The sequence below is a fragment of the Dryobates pubescens genome, chromosome 1 (assembly GCF_014839835.1).
Source record: "Dryobates pubescens isolate bDryPub1 chromosome 1, bDryPub1.pri, whole genome shotgun sequence".
Lineage (NCBI taxonomy): Eukaryota > Metazoa > Chordata > Aves > Piciformes > Picidae > Dryobates > Dryobates pubescens.
The window spans coordinates 63654384-63668787 of NC_071612.1; the positions used below are offsets into that span (position 1 = coordinate 63654384).

The 14404-nt window shown below is 41.9% G+C and overlaps 1 protein-coding gene across 1 annotated transcript in view; it reads right to left on the bottom strand.

Moving 5' to 3' along the window:
* Positions 1 to 14404, bottom strand: part of PBRM1 (polybromo 1) — a 66406-nt gene that overhangs the window by 23341 nt on the left and 28661 nt on the right. Inside the window, exons 16-23 of the mRNA XM_054167267.1 lie at positions 12748 to 13024; positions 11579 to 11684; positions 9748 to 10390; positions 8481 to 8692; positions 6672 to 6857; positions 4910 to 5067; positions 3722 to 3988; positions 1664 to 1809 (exon numbers count right to left, since the gene is read on the bottom strand). Of these exons, the coding sequence (XP_054023242.1) occupies positions 1664 to 1809; positions 3722 to 3988; positions 4910 to 5067; positions 6672 to 6857; positions 8481 to 8692; positions 9748 to 10390; positions 11579 to 11684; positions 12748 to 13024 (1995 nt within the window). The remainder of the gene's footprint in view (positions 1 to 1663; positions 1810 to 3721; positions 3989 to 4909; positions 5068 to 6671; positions 6858 to 8480; positions 8693 to 9747; positions 10391 to 11578; positions 11685 to 12747; positions 13025 to 14404) is intronic.

A 14404-nucleotide genomic window follows, 5' to 3' on the forward strand; every position in this document is an offset into this window, starting at 1 on the left:
CCTTTCTGGAGTCGGCAGGGGGATCTTGGTGCCACCGAGTCCAGGTAAACAATCTGCCTGGGCACGTTTCCTCCTCTGTGGTAAACAAGGGCCATGCGACACGCTCGTGTTTGCCCCCTTCATGGCCCCCTTATGTCGTATTTGGCAAAACACCATTTCATTGGTTAATTATTTTGTTTACAAAGGATGCTCATTGGGCTAGTATTTGTTGGGACAAATGTTAAAGAGGGGCTGTTTGATAAACGAGTGCCCCGCACTCGTGCCTGTGCCGCTAACGTGTCTGCCTTGCCCAGGACTCACACCAGCGCTTCAAAAGGCTTCGCTGCACATCACCACCATCGCTTGGCTACAGGCAGCGCCGCACTGCGTACCCTCCTGTGCCCCACAGAAGGGGTCAACCGCTAAATGACCCACCACCCAGGAGGAAACCGTGGTACCCTGTGTGCACCACCGCTCCTGAACCACTACTACCCCCAGAGCGGGGAACCCTTGCCAGAATGCACTTCACAGACCAAGTTGCAAATGCCTCTGAAGTTTCACCTGGGTGGCTCCTGGACCCTTGTACTCTGGGAAAGGCAGCAACCACACGGCACAGTGCCACGCAGTCAGCGCCATTTTCTATCTCCTTACTACAGCATATCTGTGCCACATTTGCCGGACTATAAACACATTAGAATAGAATTAACCAGGTTGGAAAAGACCTTCAAGATCATTAAGTCCAATCTATCATCCAATACCATTTAATTGACTAAACCATGGCTCCAAGTGCCCCATCCAGTCTCTTCCTAAACACCTCCAGTGATGGTGACTCCACCACCTCCCTGGGCAGCACATTCCAATGGCCAATCACTCTTTCTGTGAAGAACTTCTTCCTAACATCCAGCCTAAACCTCCCCTGGCACAGCTTGAGACTGTGTCCACCAAGTTTTCAGTTCATGAGTAAGCCAAGCCTTTTAGAATACATAGAATACATAGAATAAACCAGGTTGGAAGAGACCTTCAAGATCATCGCGTCCAACCCATCAACCAATCCAACACCACCCAAACAACTAACCCATGGCACCAAGCACCCCATCAAGTCTTCTCCTGAAAACCTCCAGTGATGGCGACTCCACCACCTCCCTGGGCAGCCCATTCCAATGGGCAATCACTCTTTCTGTATAGAACTTTTTCCTAACATCCAGCCTGAACCTCCCCTTTATAGAATTTCAGTTAAGGCAGTGCCAAACCGTTCTAGGTTTGCTGGGCACTGACAAACCCCTCCCCTGCTGCTTTTTGAATCAGTTTCGAATCTAAATTCTGTCAATCATGTGATTGGTTTGAAGTGCCCACGCATAGACATTCTGCAGAGGCAGTTCCACCAACTGAACGCTGGTACCTGTCAACAGCATCTGCAGATAACCCATGGCATAGTTTGTACATAAATAACCTACTAACATACATTCATTAATATCTTTGCCACCGATTCCTGAGGGGCACATTTACAAGACAAACCATAACATGTGGCTAAACTTCTACCTCGACCTAGTTAAGAGTTTGTGACATTTAGCTTCCTTCTGAATAATTTTTTTTCCTGCTCTCTTTAATAGTTTTTGTAAGAAGCCCATCTTCCATGCAAGTTATCTTTATAGATACAAAGAGCAAGTAAAGACGTTGCACCTACCTGCCTACTCGAGGTCGCACTAACCCGTGTGATTTTATGAAGACGCAGTCCCCGACCTTAAGCCACATATCATTGTAGCAGAGCTGTTCAAAGTAATGGCAACCAGGTTCTCCATTGGACATTTCTACTGGAACATCTTCTTTGTCCTGCAGAAGAACATCCAGTTAGAAACTTGCAGAAAAAGGACAATTAAACACATAAATAATGATGCCAGGGGCATGTATAAAAACCTTGACTCTATCTTTACGTTACAGGTAAACATTAAACAGAGCTGTACATGTGAAAGTGAGTGGTCTTGAAATTCAGAAAGAGCAAAGCCTAAGATCCTGTCTATGGATGTCACAAGCTTTCTCATTTCACAAAGCTGTAATTTTGCCAGAACAGTAATTTACAGGTTCTTTTCCTTGCTCTTCTACTGCTTCAAAGTTAACTACCCTAGCCAAGCATTCCCAGCTTATTTTGATGGTTTGTTTTAAAGCATACCAACATGCTTTAGAGAGAAGAACTGAGTATATAGGCTAGCTCCCCAAAGTGTGGAAGGAAAACACCCTTTAAGTTTCTTGGTAGAAAAAATTCTTTTGTCATGATGTGAATAAATAAAGTCATTATACTAAGTTTCTGATTAAAGCTGACAATGAGTGTGCTGGGTAGCCACTACTGAGGTTCTCTAAGAGAACTCAGTGTAAAGTAGATCTATTTTATGGTGTTTATTTATGGTTCTATATTTATTTTAGATAAATTTAATTCCATTTTATTGCTATTAATACATTTCTTTTAAATCTACTTCGTTTATTATTCTAAATACAATAAAATAAACCATTACACCCATTATGTTGGACAGAAATATTCTTAAGCATTTTGACTCTGAAGTGCTACCAACCATAAATAGGTCACAAACAACAAAATACTAAGTATTGCTTACTGCTGCCTGGCTACTCACTATTTTACTGAAATACTGCATAATAAAGCATTTCAGCACTGCCATGAACTAAAATTAGAGTTGTAGTTCTACTGATTCCTCAAGCTTAAAGCAAGCATTAGAGTGTAAGTGTAATAACCTTTTCTGAAGGGGTAAAAAATCCCACCAAAACACAACTCCTTCACACGATCACCAGAAAGCATTTACAGACTGCAGTAAGTCTGTGCACGATTTGAATAGATTAGAACAGAATTAACCAGGTTGGAAAAGACCTTCGAGATCATCAAGTCCAACCCATCACCCAACACCATCTAATCAACTAAACCATGGTACCAAGTGCCTCATCTTCTTAAACACCTCAAGTTATGGTGACTCTACCACCTCCCCGGGCAGCACATTCCAATGGGCAATCACTCTTTCTATGAAGAACTTCTTCCTAATATCCAGCCTAAGCCTCTCCTGGCACAGCTTGAGGCTGTGTCCTCTTGTTCTGGTGCTGGTTGCCTGGGAGAAGAGACCAGCCCCTGCCTGTCTACAGCCTCCCTTCAGGTAGTTGTAGATGGCAATAAGGTCACCCCTGAGCCTCCTCTTCTCCAGGCTAGGCTCCCTCAACCTCTCCTCACAGGGCTGTGCTCCAAACCCCTCCCCAGCTTTGTTGCCCTTCTCTGGACACGTTCCAGCAACTCAACATCTTTCCTAAACTGAGGAGCCCGTAACTGACACAGTACTCAAGGTGTGGCCTAACCAGTGCTGAGTACAGGGCAGAATGACCTCCCTGCTCCTGCTGGCCACACTATTTCTGATACAGGACAGGATGCCATTGGCCTTCTTGGCCACCTGGGCACACTGCTGGCTCATGTTCAGCTGGCTGTCAACCACTACCCCCAGTTCCCTTTCTGCCTGGCCACTCTCCAGCCACTCTGACCCCAGCCTGTAGCACTGCATGGGGATGTTGTGGCCAATGTGCAGAACCCGTGTGGTTTCAGTTTAGTCTATTCATATGCTGCATGTATTGACAAATGTGCATAACACATTATAATGGAAACGCTCTGCTGCTTTGTGTTTTATTGTGTCATGAGGGATCTTATTTTATCATTCCTTTCATACTCAACTGATGTTCTACCTGTTACCCTGCATACCTTTTCAAGATGAAGGATGCTTTCCCCCACCTTACTGTCCTCCGGCGTTTCAGCGTGTTTCTCCTCCTCTATTTTGTCCGTATTAGCAAACACAGAAGCAACGCGGACCACAGGCAGGGGCACATCTCGTGGCACAAATCTCACAGAGCTCACAGGCATAGTCCACAGCTTAATCTTTTTAAAAGATTTTGTCTTTGCAGAATAACGTGACTCACAGACATAGACATCCTCATCTCTGAAGTTTTCAGGACACAATTTAAAATACTCCTGCAATAAACACATGAATAAATAAATGAAATGTCAGCAACACACACACATCCCTCACAGACACCCAGTGAACTCCCCCTCACAGATCTTGGTTTTTTCCCCCCTACACTCCTATTAGAAACACTTTTAGATTAATGAAGCCTTTCTGCTGAATTCTTCCAGTTTAACATTCAAGTTATATGAGAAATTAAAAGCAAACAGTACAAAATCCTGTTCTTAGAGAAGGAGCTAAATTCAGTACAGGCTGTCATGTGAGAAAAGTTAAGTTTTATTTGTTTCTCAAAATGGTAAACAAATGGTAAACAAAATGGTAAACATTAACAAATACAAGATCTGCAGCTTAGTATCACCCTTACAACATCTCTGAGTTTTGATTTGGAAAAAAAACCACCATCACCAATTTGGAGGGGGAGTTAACTCCACACTCACTGACATGTGACCCTCATATGTGACCCCATCCATTCATGTATCAGCAGCTCTAGTGCTTTGTTCTACACAAACACACTACCTTAAAAAAACTGAGATAGGTATAGTCAAAATCCTCAGCACAAGGATGATGTGGAACCCAACTTGAGACAGAGATGGAAGACTTCATCCTCTTACTAAACCCTTCAAGCCTCCCTCTCTACCAAATCTAATCTACATGCTTATATGGGAACCTTTAAGGAGTTATCTACAATTTCTTTCCTACATGTTCTGAAAATTAAGTTAGCTGGTTATCTAATGACCATGATTCCACAATCCAGCCAGCACCAGGAAACACCATCACCTGGGTGAACTACAAAACTCATGAAGCAAATGAAGAATACAAACAGTGCTTTTATTTAAGTATTAGCGGAATGTCGATGAGCCTACAGCTCTTCTAAGAAAATAGCACAGTATGTCATATTTGCTTACAAATTAGTCTGAACAGTATCTCACCTTGACAAACATGACCACACATTTGCCCAGAATTTTGTTAACAGGAACTTTGTTGTAGTAGTCACTTTTAAAAACTTCTTTCTCCAAGAACTTTCGTGTTGCAAGATGAAACGTTTCATTAGGTCGATAAAACCAGCAGCCATAGAGCCATTTCTCTCCTGGGAAACATAAAAAGAGAAGGGGAAAAAAAAAGTTATGTACATGAGCAAGAATAAACAACTCTAGGTTGCTTAATGAAACAGCCATGTAGTCATTTACATAGACAGTAAGCTGTTCTAAACAGGGCAAGATTCCTTAGCTGCTTCAGCTAAGGAAAAGGAGGTTGCTTTAAATGACTGCCCAGTGGTTTTTTCCCCAGTAGAACCTGACTCCTCAAAATAAAGGAGGAATGAGTTCTTATTCATAAATCTTGACTTTCAGGCCTTGAAATGGCTTCAAAGTCAACACAACAATAACCAGATTATTTGAAGAACCTTAAGAATTGCTTCCTCTGTGTTATGCTGTGACAAATTCAAACTGCTAACAAACTGCTGCCAATGATTTATGAAGAAGTTAGAAGAATTAACTATTTTTCTAAATCAAAGAGAATCTGTAACCTGAACCAGAATAAAAAGCACTATTCACTTTTTCCATCACAGACAAAGGAACATTCAAGAAACATCCAACTGGCCAATGATCAACACACTGCATCCAACTGAATGAGCAGGACAGGCTAGTAAAGAGAATGCCTTTGATCTTGGCCACTCTCTGTAACTAAACCCACCCCCCTACAATCCTTGCATTAGAGATGTTAGAGAACAATTCTCTTTATCTGGCTATTATTTGCTGGTTATTCCCTTTATTAGCTGGTTTGTACCTGTGATACATAGATTTGTCTCACCTGTTATCTGCCTCCACAAGCTCCTGGAGACAAACACTTCCATGGGGTTTAATCTGATTTTTCAGTGTCAGTCAGCGTCCTCTAACTGCAGTACTGCTGGATTTGTTGAAAAGTATTTTTGCATTCAACTTATCTACCCACTTCCATGATTTTGCAAACCTTAATTATAACCTGCCTTCTATTTCTTCTCTCTAATTTTAAGAGTCATGGTCTTTTTAATCTGTCCTTGTAATACATCCATTCTATCTCTTTAAGCTAAAATGGTTAACTCCACTATAGCCCACTGAAGTTCTCAGCAGCTGCAGTCTCCACAATCACTGAGGGTACACCATGCTTATCTGATACTCTTGTCATATCTCTAGCCTTCCTGACACTTAAGAGAAGTATCTACTGCAATACAAGCACACAACAGTGCTTGTAATGGCTTGATTTGGCTTAAGAAATGCAAGATTCATCTCAATTCTGAAATGTAATAAAGGCAAGTTCTGAAATCAAGTTGTTCTGCGGAACTTTTGCACTTAAAACATACTCAACATTGATTCAGATTTCCCAGCCCAGGAGGAAAAAAAACACCACACATGTTTTTCTGTGCCTAAATTATAAAGAGCCAGTCCCACTTAGAAGAGGCAGTTCTCTGGGATGCTTACAGTGATGTGGGTTGGTAGAGCTGGACAACAAAAAAGCACAGGCTGATCTAAGAACCTTACATTTACAATATTCTTTGTAACAAAGGAACTCAGAAACAAGAAATACACTCAGCAGTCCACACATACTTCTGCAAACAAAATAAGTAACATCTACACAGAATGAGCTCAAATTGGAACATTAAATAGTAGTAAGAAGTTTCACCATGTTGTTTTCCTACAGCAAAGACATCCTTACCAGCTGAATCTTCCCACAGCCTCTCAATACAGACTATGTGAGGCTGTAAATTGGCTTCAGCAGGCTCCACATACACATAATCTCCTACATGGTACATGCTGTTCTTGAAGCTGCAGTCCTGGCTGTAGGTTCGATGCAAGCTTGACAGCCCAGCAGATCCAGAAGAATCTTCACTCTTTTCAGCTTCTTATTTCAAGGAGAAAAAATAAGGTATTAGTAATGGGCACTTTGATATTAGCCAAGATTACTGATAGGAATGTCCTCCCCCTCTGCTGAGTGCAGAAGTGCTGCATGATACCTGACACAACCTCTAGTCACTGACTTCCAGTGTGAAGGAAGGTTTAAGTGTTTTGTGCTGCTAGCCTTTCTGCTACTGGTGCTGCTGAAGGTTGGCTTTCCTTTCTTCATCTGAGCCCTCCCTGTGAGTGAAGAGGAACTCAGTAACAGCACTGTGCTCAGAAGCCTTCAGAAAGGCATGTTTTGCTTTCTTTGGGAATTTTAGCTCTCAAAGGAAGAGAGAAAAAGGGTATCACAGCTGCTGTCCCCTTACAATACTGAGCCTGGCTGGAGCAACCAGATTTTACTGCTGCTGACATCAGTGCCGACATGAACCATGTTAAGGAAGACAATTCAAGGACAAAGAGCTAACAGCTCAAGTCCCATCTGTGGAAAGGAGCAATTAGAGAGCTTTACTTAATTCCCTAGACATGCTCCACAATGATTACATAGAGAGTAACAGACAGGAACTGTGAAACACAAAGGAGCTTCACAGTAGGTTTCTTGCCCACAAAACAGCGCAAGTCCTTTCCTCTTCACACTCACAGTAGCCAAATAAGAAACATAAAAGGCTTACTTCAATACCATTTCTTTAGCAGTGTTAAAAGTATGATCATAGACACCACCATCAGCACATTAAGAAATCAGTATTTGTCGATAAGGAAATGACTAAAAGGCCAACTGGAACAGTCACTGTGAAGTTTACTGTCAGCAGAAAGCTATAGTAAAAAACTACTGCTTTCTTTAGTAACGTCCTTGAAATAAGACTACTGGTATCCCAAGTATTCTGAGTAATGAGTTTACAGAAGGTTAGCATCTACCTGCAACTCCTGCCTAAAAACCCTCTGGCCTGGCTGATAGAATCAAAATAAAATAAATAGCTCATAACTTCAAAATACAACCCCCTGGGTCAACAGCCAGACTCTTAAGGTCCCTTTGGAAGATGAAGATGCAGCAACATCAAAGTGCATTATATAGGTGCATTTTTCACAGAATCACAGAATCACCAAGGTTGGAAGAGACCTCAAGGATCACCAAGTCCAACCTGTCACCCAACACCTCCTGACTAAACCATGGCAACAAGTGCCACGTCCAATCCCCTCTTTAACACCTCCAGGGACAGGGACTCCACCACCTCCCTGGGCAGCACATTCCAATGGCGAATGACTCTCTCAGTGAAGAACTTTCTCCTCACCTTGAGCCTAAACTTCCCCTGGTGCAGCTTGAGACTGTGTCCTCTTGTTCTGGGGCTGGTTGCTTGAGAGAAGAGACCAACTCCCTCCTGGCTAAAACCACCCTTCAGGTAGCTGTTGACAGTAATAAGGTCTCCCCTGAGCCTCCTCTTCTCCAGGCTAAGCAACCCCAGCTCCCTCAGCCTCTCCTCACAGGGCTGTGCTCAAGGCCTCTCCCCAGCCTCGTTGCCCTTCTCTGGACACGTTCAAGTGTCTCAATGTCCTTCTCAAACTGAGGGGCCCAGAACTGGACACAGCACTAATACATTTTAAAAAAAATCAATGAAAAGAAAGCGGTTACCTCTCTTCTCCTCCTCTCTTTTGAGCTTATCCTCCTCTATTTCTTTGGGCAGCTTTTCTTTCTTTTCCTTTTCCACATCATTGTGAAGATGCTTGGTGGTGTAGCTGAGAGCAGGTGAAAGGAGAATCTCTCCATTCTTACAAAGTTCATCTCGAATTTTAATGAAGAACTGCTGAAGTTCAACTGCATCCTCATAGATCTCAGAATCAGTCCTGTACAAATGCATGTACAACAGGACAGGAACAGTTTTTTGCAGTCACAAAGGATTTTAAACACATACTCGCCAGTCCCCACACTGGTGACAAAACTAAAGCTTCACTCTACCAATACATTTCTGTGCTTACTACTTAAGTTTTCAGACTTCACAGTGTCTGCTGCTTACTGTAAATAATAGATTATTAATAAAACTGATTTAATTACCCACACTACTGTTAGCAGATGTTTTTTACCTCCTCTCCTTCAAAGTCCAGATCTCACGTGCACATCCCCAAGTACTCTCCCAACTCAAGTAAAACCTGGCAAGAAGCTGCAAGTGTTGATAGGTTTTGCACACTATTACCATAGCTCATACAAGTGTTACTGCTCCAAGAGAGTCAAGCAGCTGGTGAACAACTCCTCCTGTTTGTTTCTTTTATTTGAAAATTAGCACAAGCCAAGTTTTCATGAGATGTGCTTTTGGAAGAGTAGCAGCAAACTTATGACAGAAATCTAACTTCCTGTTTTTAATCAAAAGCATACATTTCACTGAAGACCTGACAGAACCTTTGAGACTTAGTTTTCTAAACACTCATATCAAGGGAAGAAAATACCCTAAAAAAGCTTCAGTCTTTATCTAATGTCAACACACAAAACTCATATCATAGTATCAGTCAGGGTTGGAAGGGACCACAAGGATCATCTAGTTCCAACCCCTGCCATGGGCAGGGACACCCCACACTAGATCAGGCTGGCCAGAGCCTCATCCAGCCTGGTCTTAAACACCTCCAGGGACAGGGCCTCAACCACCTCCTTGGACAACCCATTCCAGGGCTTCACCACTCTCATGGTGAAGAACTTCCTCCCCACCTCCAGCCTGAAGCTCCCCACCTCCAGCTTCATTCCATTCCCCCTGGTCCTATCACTACCTGAGATCCTAAGAAGCCCCTCCCCAGCCTTCTTGTAGGCCCCCTTCAGATACTGGAAGGCTACAACTAGGTCACCTCGGAGCCTTCTCATGATGATGAGGATCATATGAGGAGGACACCTGAACTCTTCTGGTTTCACTCACCTGTTCATTCTCCTCGCCCTCTCCAGGACCTCAAACATATTCTCCTGGAACAAGTCCAATCTCCTATAGCGATTATTTTCAACATTTTTTCTAATAATATCAAAAGTCAGAGGAGGTTTATTTGGGAAGCTGGGATCAACAGCAGGAATCTCAGCTAAGGAGTCACTGTAGCATCTGCCCTCGTCATCCTGGTGGCTCATAACAGATACGAAAAGGTTATGAATAAGTTCCTGTATTAGCAAAGTGACATTGGGCACATGAGAATCTTCATCTCCTTCTATTTCTCTCCGAGTTTCAAGCAGAACTTTATGCAGGACCAGAGCATCTTTATAAATCAAAGATTCCGGCTCATTGTATGTGCAAGCATTATTGAACATCATTACAAAGTCCTCTACCATGGAATCAATGTCCTGGTATTTATTTGCCATCATATGGCTTCTGATCTTTTCCATGTCAACAGGCTTTTTGATGGTGACATAATAGTCAGGAAGTTCAGACCGAGAGGGCAGCCTCAGGAAGATGGCACTCAGCCGCCTGCCTCGCTTGTCTGTGTAATTTTTAACTGCTTCATACACTTCGTTCAGCTTCTGCTGCATTGGAGTCATGTATTTTGATTTCTTAGGAGAGATGCCACTTTTTCTACCTAAGCAGACAAAAACAAAAAACAAGAGGAGGGGGAAAAAAAAGAGGGGAAAAAAAAAAATCATTACAAAACCAGAGCTTGAACACTTCTTTGTCCGTCTCCTTTTCCTTGGAGAACTGCTTAGTGAAGAACCACTTTATGGTCTGAGCAGAAGACTCACAACAGGAAGCCCACTCCAAGTTGCAGCTTCCTTTTATAATTGTGCAAGTATTTTTTTTGGAAAACACAGCATCCCATGTTGCTATGTGGTCCAGCTGGTGAAGATCTCTTCATATGTAAGCATGGAAAACTTTTTCTGTCTAATTAATAACTCCACTAAACTCAACTTAGTCATACTAGCTCTACATGAACCATTAAAAATCCACCCATCACTAAAATTGAGCTTTCTAAATATTACCAGGTACCCTCAGAACAGATTTATACCAAATCTGAGAGGACTGTTACAGGTAAAATGTGAAATAAAGCCTCCCATGTGATTATCAGACCAGCTTTTTGATGAGTTCAGGAGCTCTGTAACTGTACTGCATAGTCTCTGCCTGCAAATTCTCTGCTTGTGCCTTACCAAAGAACTGCACATTTCTATTTTCAAGCATGCTGTGTGCAGTTAATTCCTTTAATCCCTTCTGTGCAATGTTATCCATCTCAGTTTGCTATTAAGGGAATGTAAGATCTGAATAGCAGCAAACCTAATTTGTAAAGGCAACACAGGAACAGACATTCTTGTAAATCTCATGGCTTTCAGTCATTTTCCAAATAAAGCTCACGTTTCTTTTAGCATTTTGTGCAAATCCCAGACAGTCGACCAGGGAAATGAAGAGCTTGACTCAGTTTGAGAAACACCTTACTTGTAAGCAATTCCTGTAGCACATGAAGCATGCTAATCAAGTGTTATGGAGCACAGTGCAGCATCTAACATTTGAATAGCACCACATGACAAAATGCTAGTCATGCCAACTATTCCTAAGTTTTCTTTCTTTGTTGTAAGTTACTTTTCCTAGACAATGCTACAGACAATAACACATACACACACCACTGCTGTCATGCCTTTGAAAAGGCAATTCTACTTTGCATTTATCAGTGTAAATTTGCAGATCATGTCTTCTGTTCTAAAAGGAAGATCTGCTAATCTCTGTTGTTGGTTTTCATAAGTGTGGAAATGAGACATAGCAATGTAGGAGGTTGCCTTACTTAGCTTTAGTTTAGGGGATGCAACATCATCATCTTCAGCTAGGGGTCCCAGTTCTTTCCTTTTTTCTTTCAGGATCTTTTCCAGCATATGGGCATCATTGTATACCTATTAATCAGTAAAGTAATCAAAAAACAAGCCAAAACAAGGTTTATTCTGTTTGGGCTAGTCTAGAACGAGCCCCCAAGAAACATTTAAATGTTAGTTTGGAAAAGCTGAATGCAAAACCAAGCACTTAATTAAAAAGAAGGGCTTATTTCTCAAATGTACACCTTGACTAGACAGCTAAGTAAGCAAAATTGGTGAACACCATCTAAATCAGGGGGATGTAAATCTTGCACAAATTATCCAATTAAGCCGCATTTCTATTTCAAAGACTCCAAAATGGCAAGGCACAAGTGTCTTACCAAATTCCTCACCAAACCATTCTGCTGAGTACTTAAAAGATTTCTTGAACTACTGTGATTCCAACAAGGTACAGGACCAGAATAGTCCTCCTGGGTCTTCAAATCCAACCTCAGTGAATGCAGCCTACATTGTAGGTGACAAAAGTTCCTCATCACAAAGACTGAGAGACTTCTTACCATCACTCTGTTCCACAACATCAAGCTTGCTGGCTGAGAAACATCACAATATAGAAACACCCTACAGTATATTTATAAATGGAAAACATATTCCTTTCAGACTCCTTTTGGCAGGCTAAGCAAGTCAAGTCTTCTAGTCTGATCTCCCACACTCCCCACTTCCATGAAAATAAAACTTGCTTCTTTCCAAGACCTCCCCTTCTCAGAGGTTTTGAGGTTCAAATCACATGCAGATGGCTGTTTGCCGTGCAAATACCTTTGTGGGATTAACTGAGGGTGAATAATGTGAACTTAGTAGCCATCTTCTTTTATTAAAGCATACTAGAAAACATTCAGGTGACATTCTGTACAGTGGAGGACCAGGTTTAGCTAACAGGAAGTAAAGCTTAACCTTCACAAAGGAGCCTGTTGCATTTCCCATTTATGCAACCAGAGACGAAGACAGAATTGAAAACACCAGCAGAAAGTTCTATTTCTAATTTAGCTCAATAAGCAATTATCATACATAATGTGAGTAAAAGTCAAAGCCAAACCATCCTAACAAAGAAGCAGAAAGGTTAAGCGTGACTGCAGAATCAAAATGGTACCTGGGAGCCTTCCTCATTATAATGCCTTGCATTCCGGAACATAAGCTTCATGTCCTCGATCATGGCTTCTTCCGCGGCGTACTTATCGTTGCGGATGTTGTGTTCTATCATTTTCAAGTCCATTGGCTCCAAGATAATTTTATAGTAGTCTGGATAGTCCTTTTTGGATGGCTTAACCATAAAGAGATCACAGAGCCGTCTGCCTGTGCCTGGCTCTCGAGCTTCCAGAACTGCGTTGTACAAGATCTTCATTCGTTGCTTTCGTATATTCTTTTTACTGTGAGGTTAGAAACAAAAAGGAACAGAATAAATGTCAAGGGCTCTTTTCCCCACTTCCAACACTAATATCAAATTGACATTATCCTCTACCATGAAAAAAACCTGACAACCACCTAAACACACACACAAGAAGATCAACATCAAGAGAGTGTACAAGAAACATAGGTTCACTTGCAAATAATGATGGTGTAATAACCAGCAGCCTGCTAAATAAACAGGAAACCAACTTCAAGATATGATTCTTCTGCCATTCACCTTGAGTTTATGTGCTCTACAGAATAAAACAACTAGTTTGCAAAAATGCCAAGGTCAAAAGGAGCACTAAGCACTTTCTGGGTGCAGAGGAAATCGATCAGCCAGGACCAGGTGTCTGAACCCAAGACCTCAAGATCCACAGCAGACAAGGAAAACTCCCTCAGCCAGTGTTCTTCACAGCTACCTTTCCTGAATACAGAATGTCAAAAACTTGAGCTGTTTGTTTCAGAGCAATTCTGCATCTTCTTCAGTACCACATAAAAGAAAATATGGACATCAAGAATGTAAAGAAGGCACTGAATTGCTTAAATATCCATCATAGAATCATACAATCTACCAGGTTGGAAAAGACCTGAGAGATCATCAAGTCCACCCTATTACCTAATACCTAACACCTCATGACAACCAAACCATGACTTCAAGTGCCATGTTCAATCCTTTTCTGAACACCTTGAGGGATAGTGACTCCACCACCTCCCTGGGCAGCCCATTACTCTTTCTGTGAAGAGCATCAGTCACAGCCAAAAGAAGTTGAGTCAATAAAGCTCATCAAAACTGCACACACAGGTAGAAGATGGCCATGCATTGCTATCACCACAAACCCTACGGTCATCCTATGTGTAGCTGTCATGGTTGTCTCAAGAAATGTGACACAAGAACCACAACACAGCTTATCAGGAAAAGAGTTATGCATGCCTCTCTGCACATATACTACATGATTTATAAGCAAATCTGGTCAGGGAAAGGAAAGCTGATGTTAACAATGTATGATCTCAGCTCGGATACCGTAGCACTCTTAGAAACACACTCCCTACAAAGCGCTTTCAAACCAGCTTCAGAACTGCAATCTCTGTAGGACTTGTTCAGGTAGTTACAACTTTGACTATGTTACCTGTGAAGACAACAGCTTCTAGAATGTGCAAAACATCACTGTACAACTTTCCAGAAACCAAAATGCAGCACAGATTTTTCTATCATCCGGATCTCTTCCTCCTACATTCAAAATATACCTAATCCGGCACAGCCGCATGCCTCAGATACCTCTTGCTCCTTGGCAACGCCATCAAAAGAAGTAATGAAAATCCATGTCATGACACATGAGAAAATTCAAAATGTATGTTAT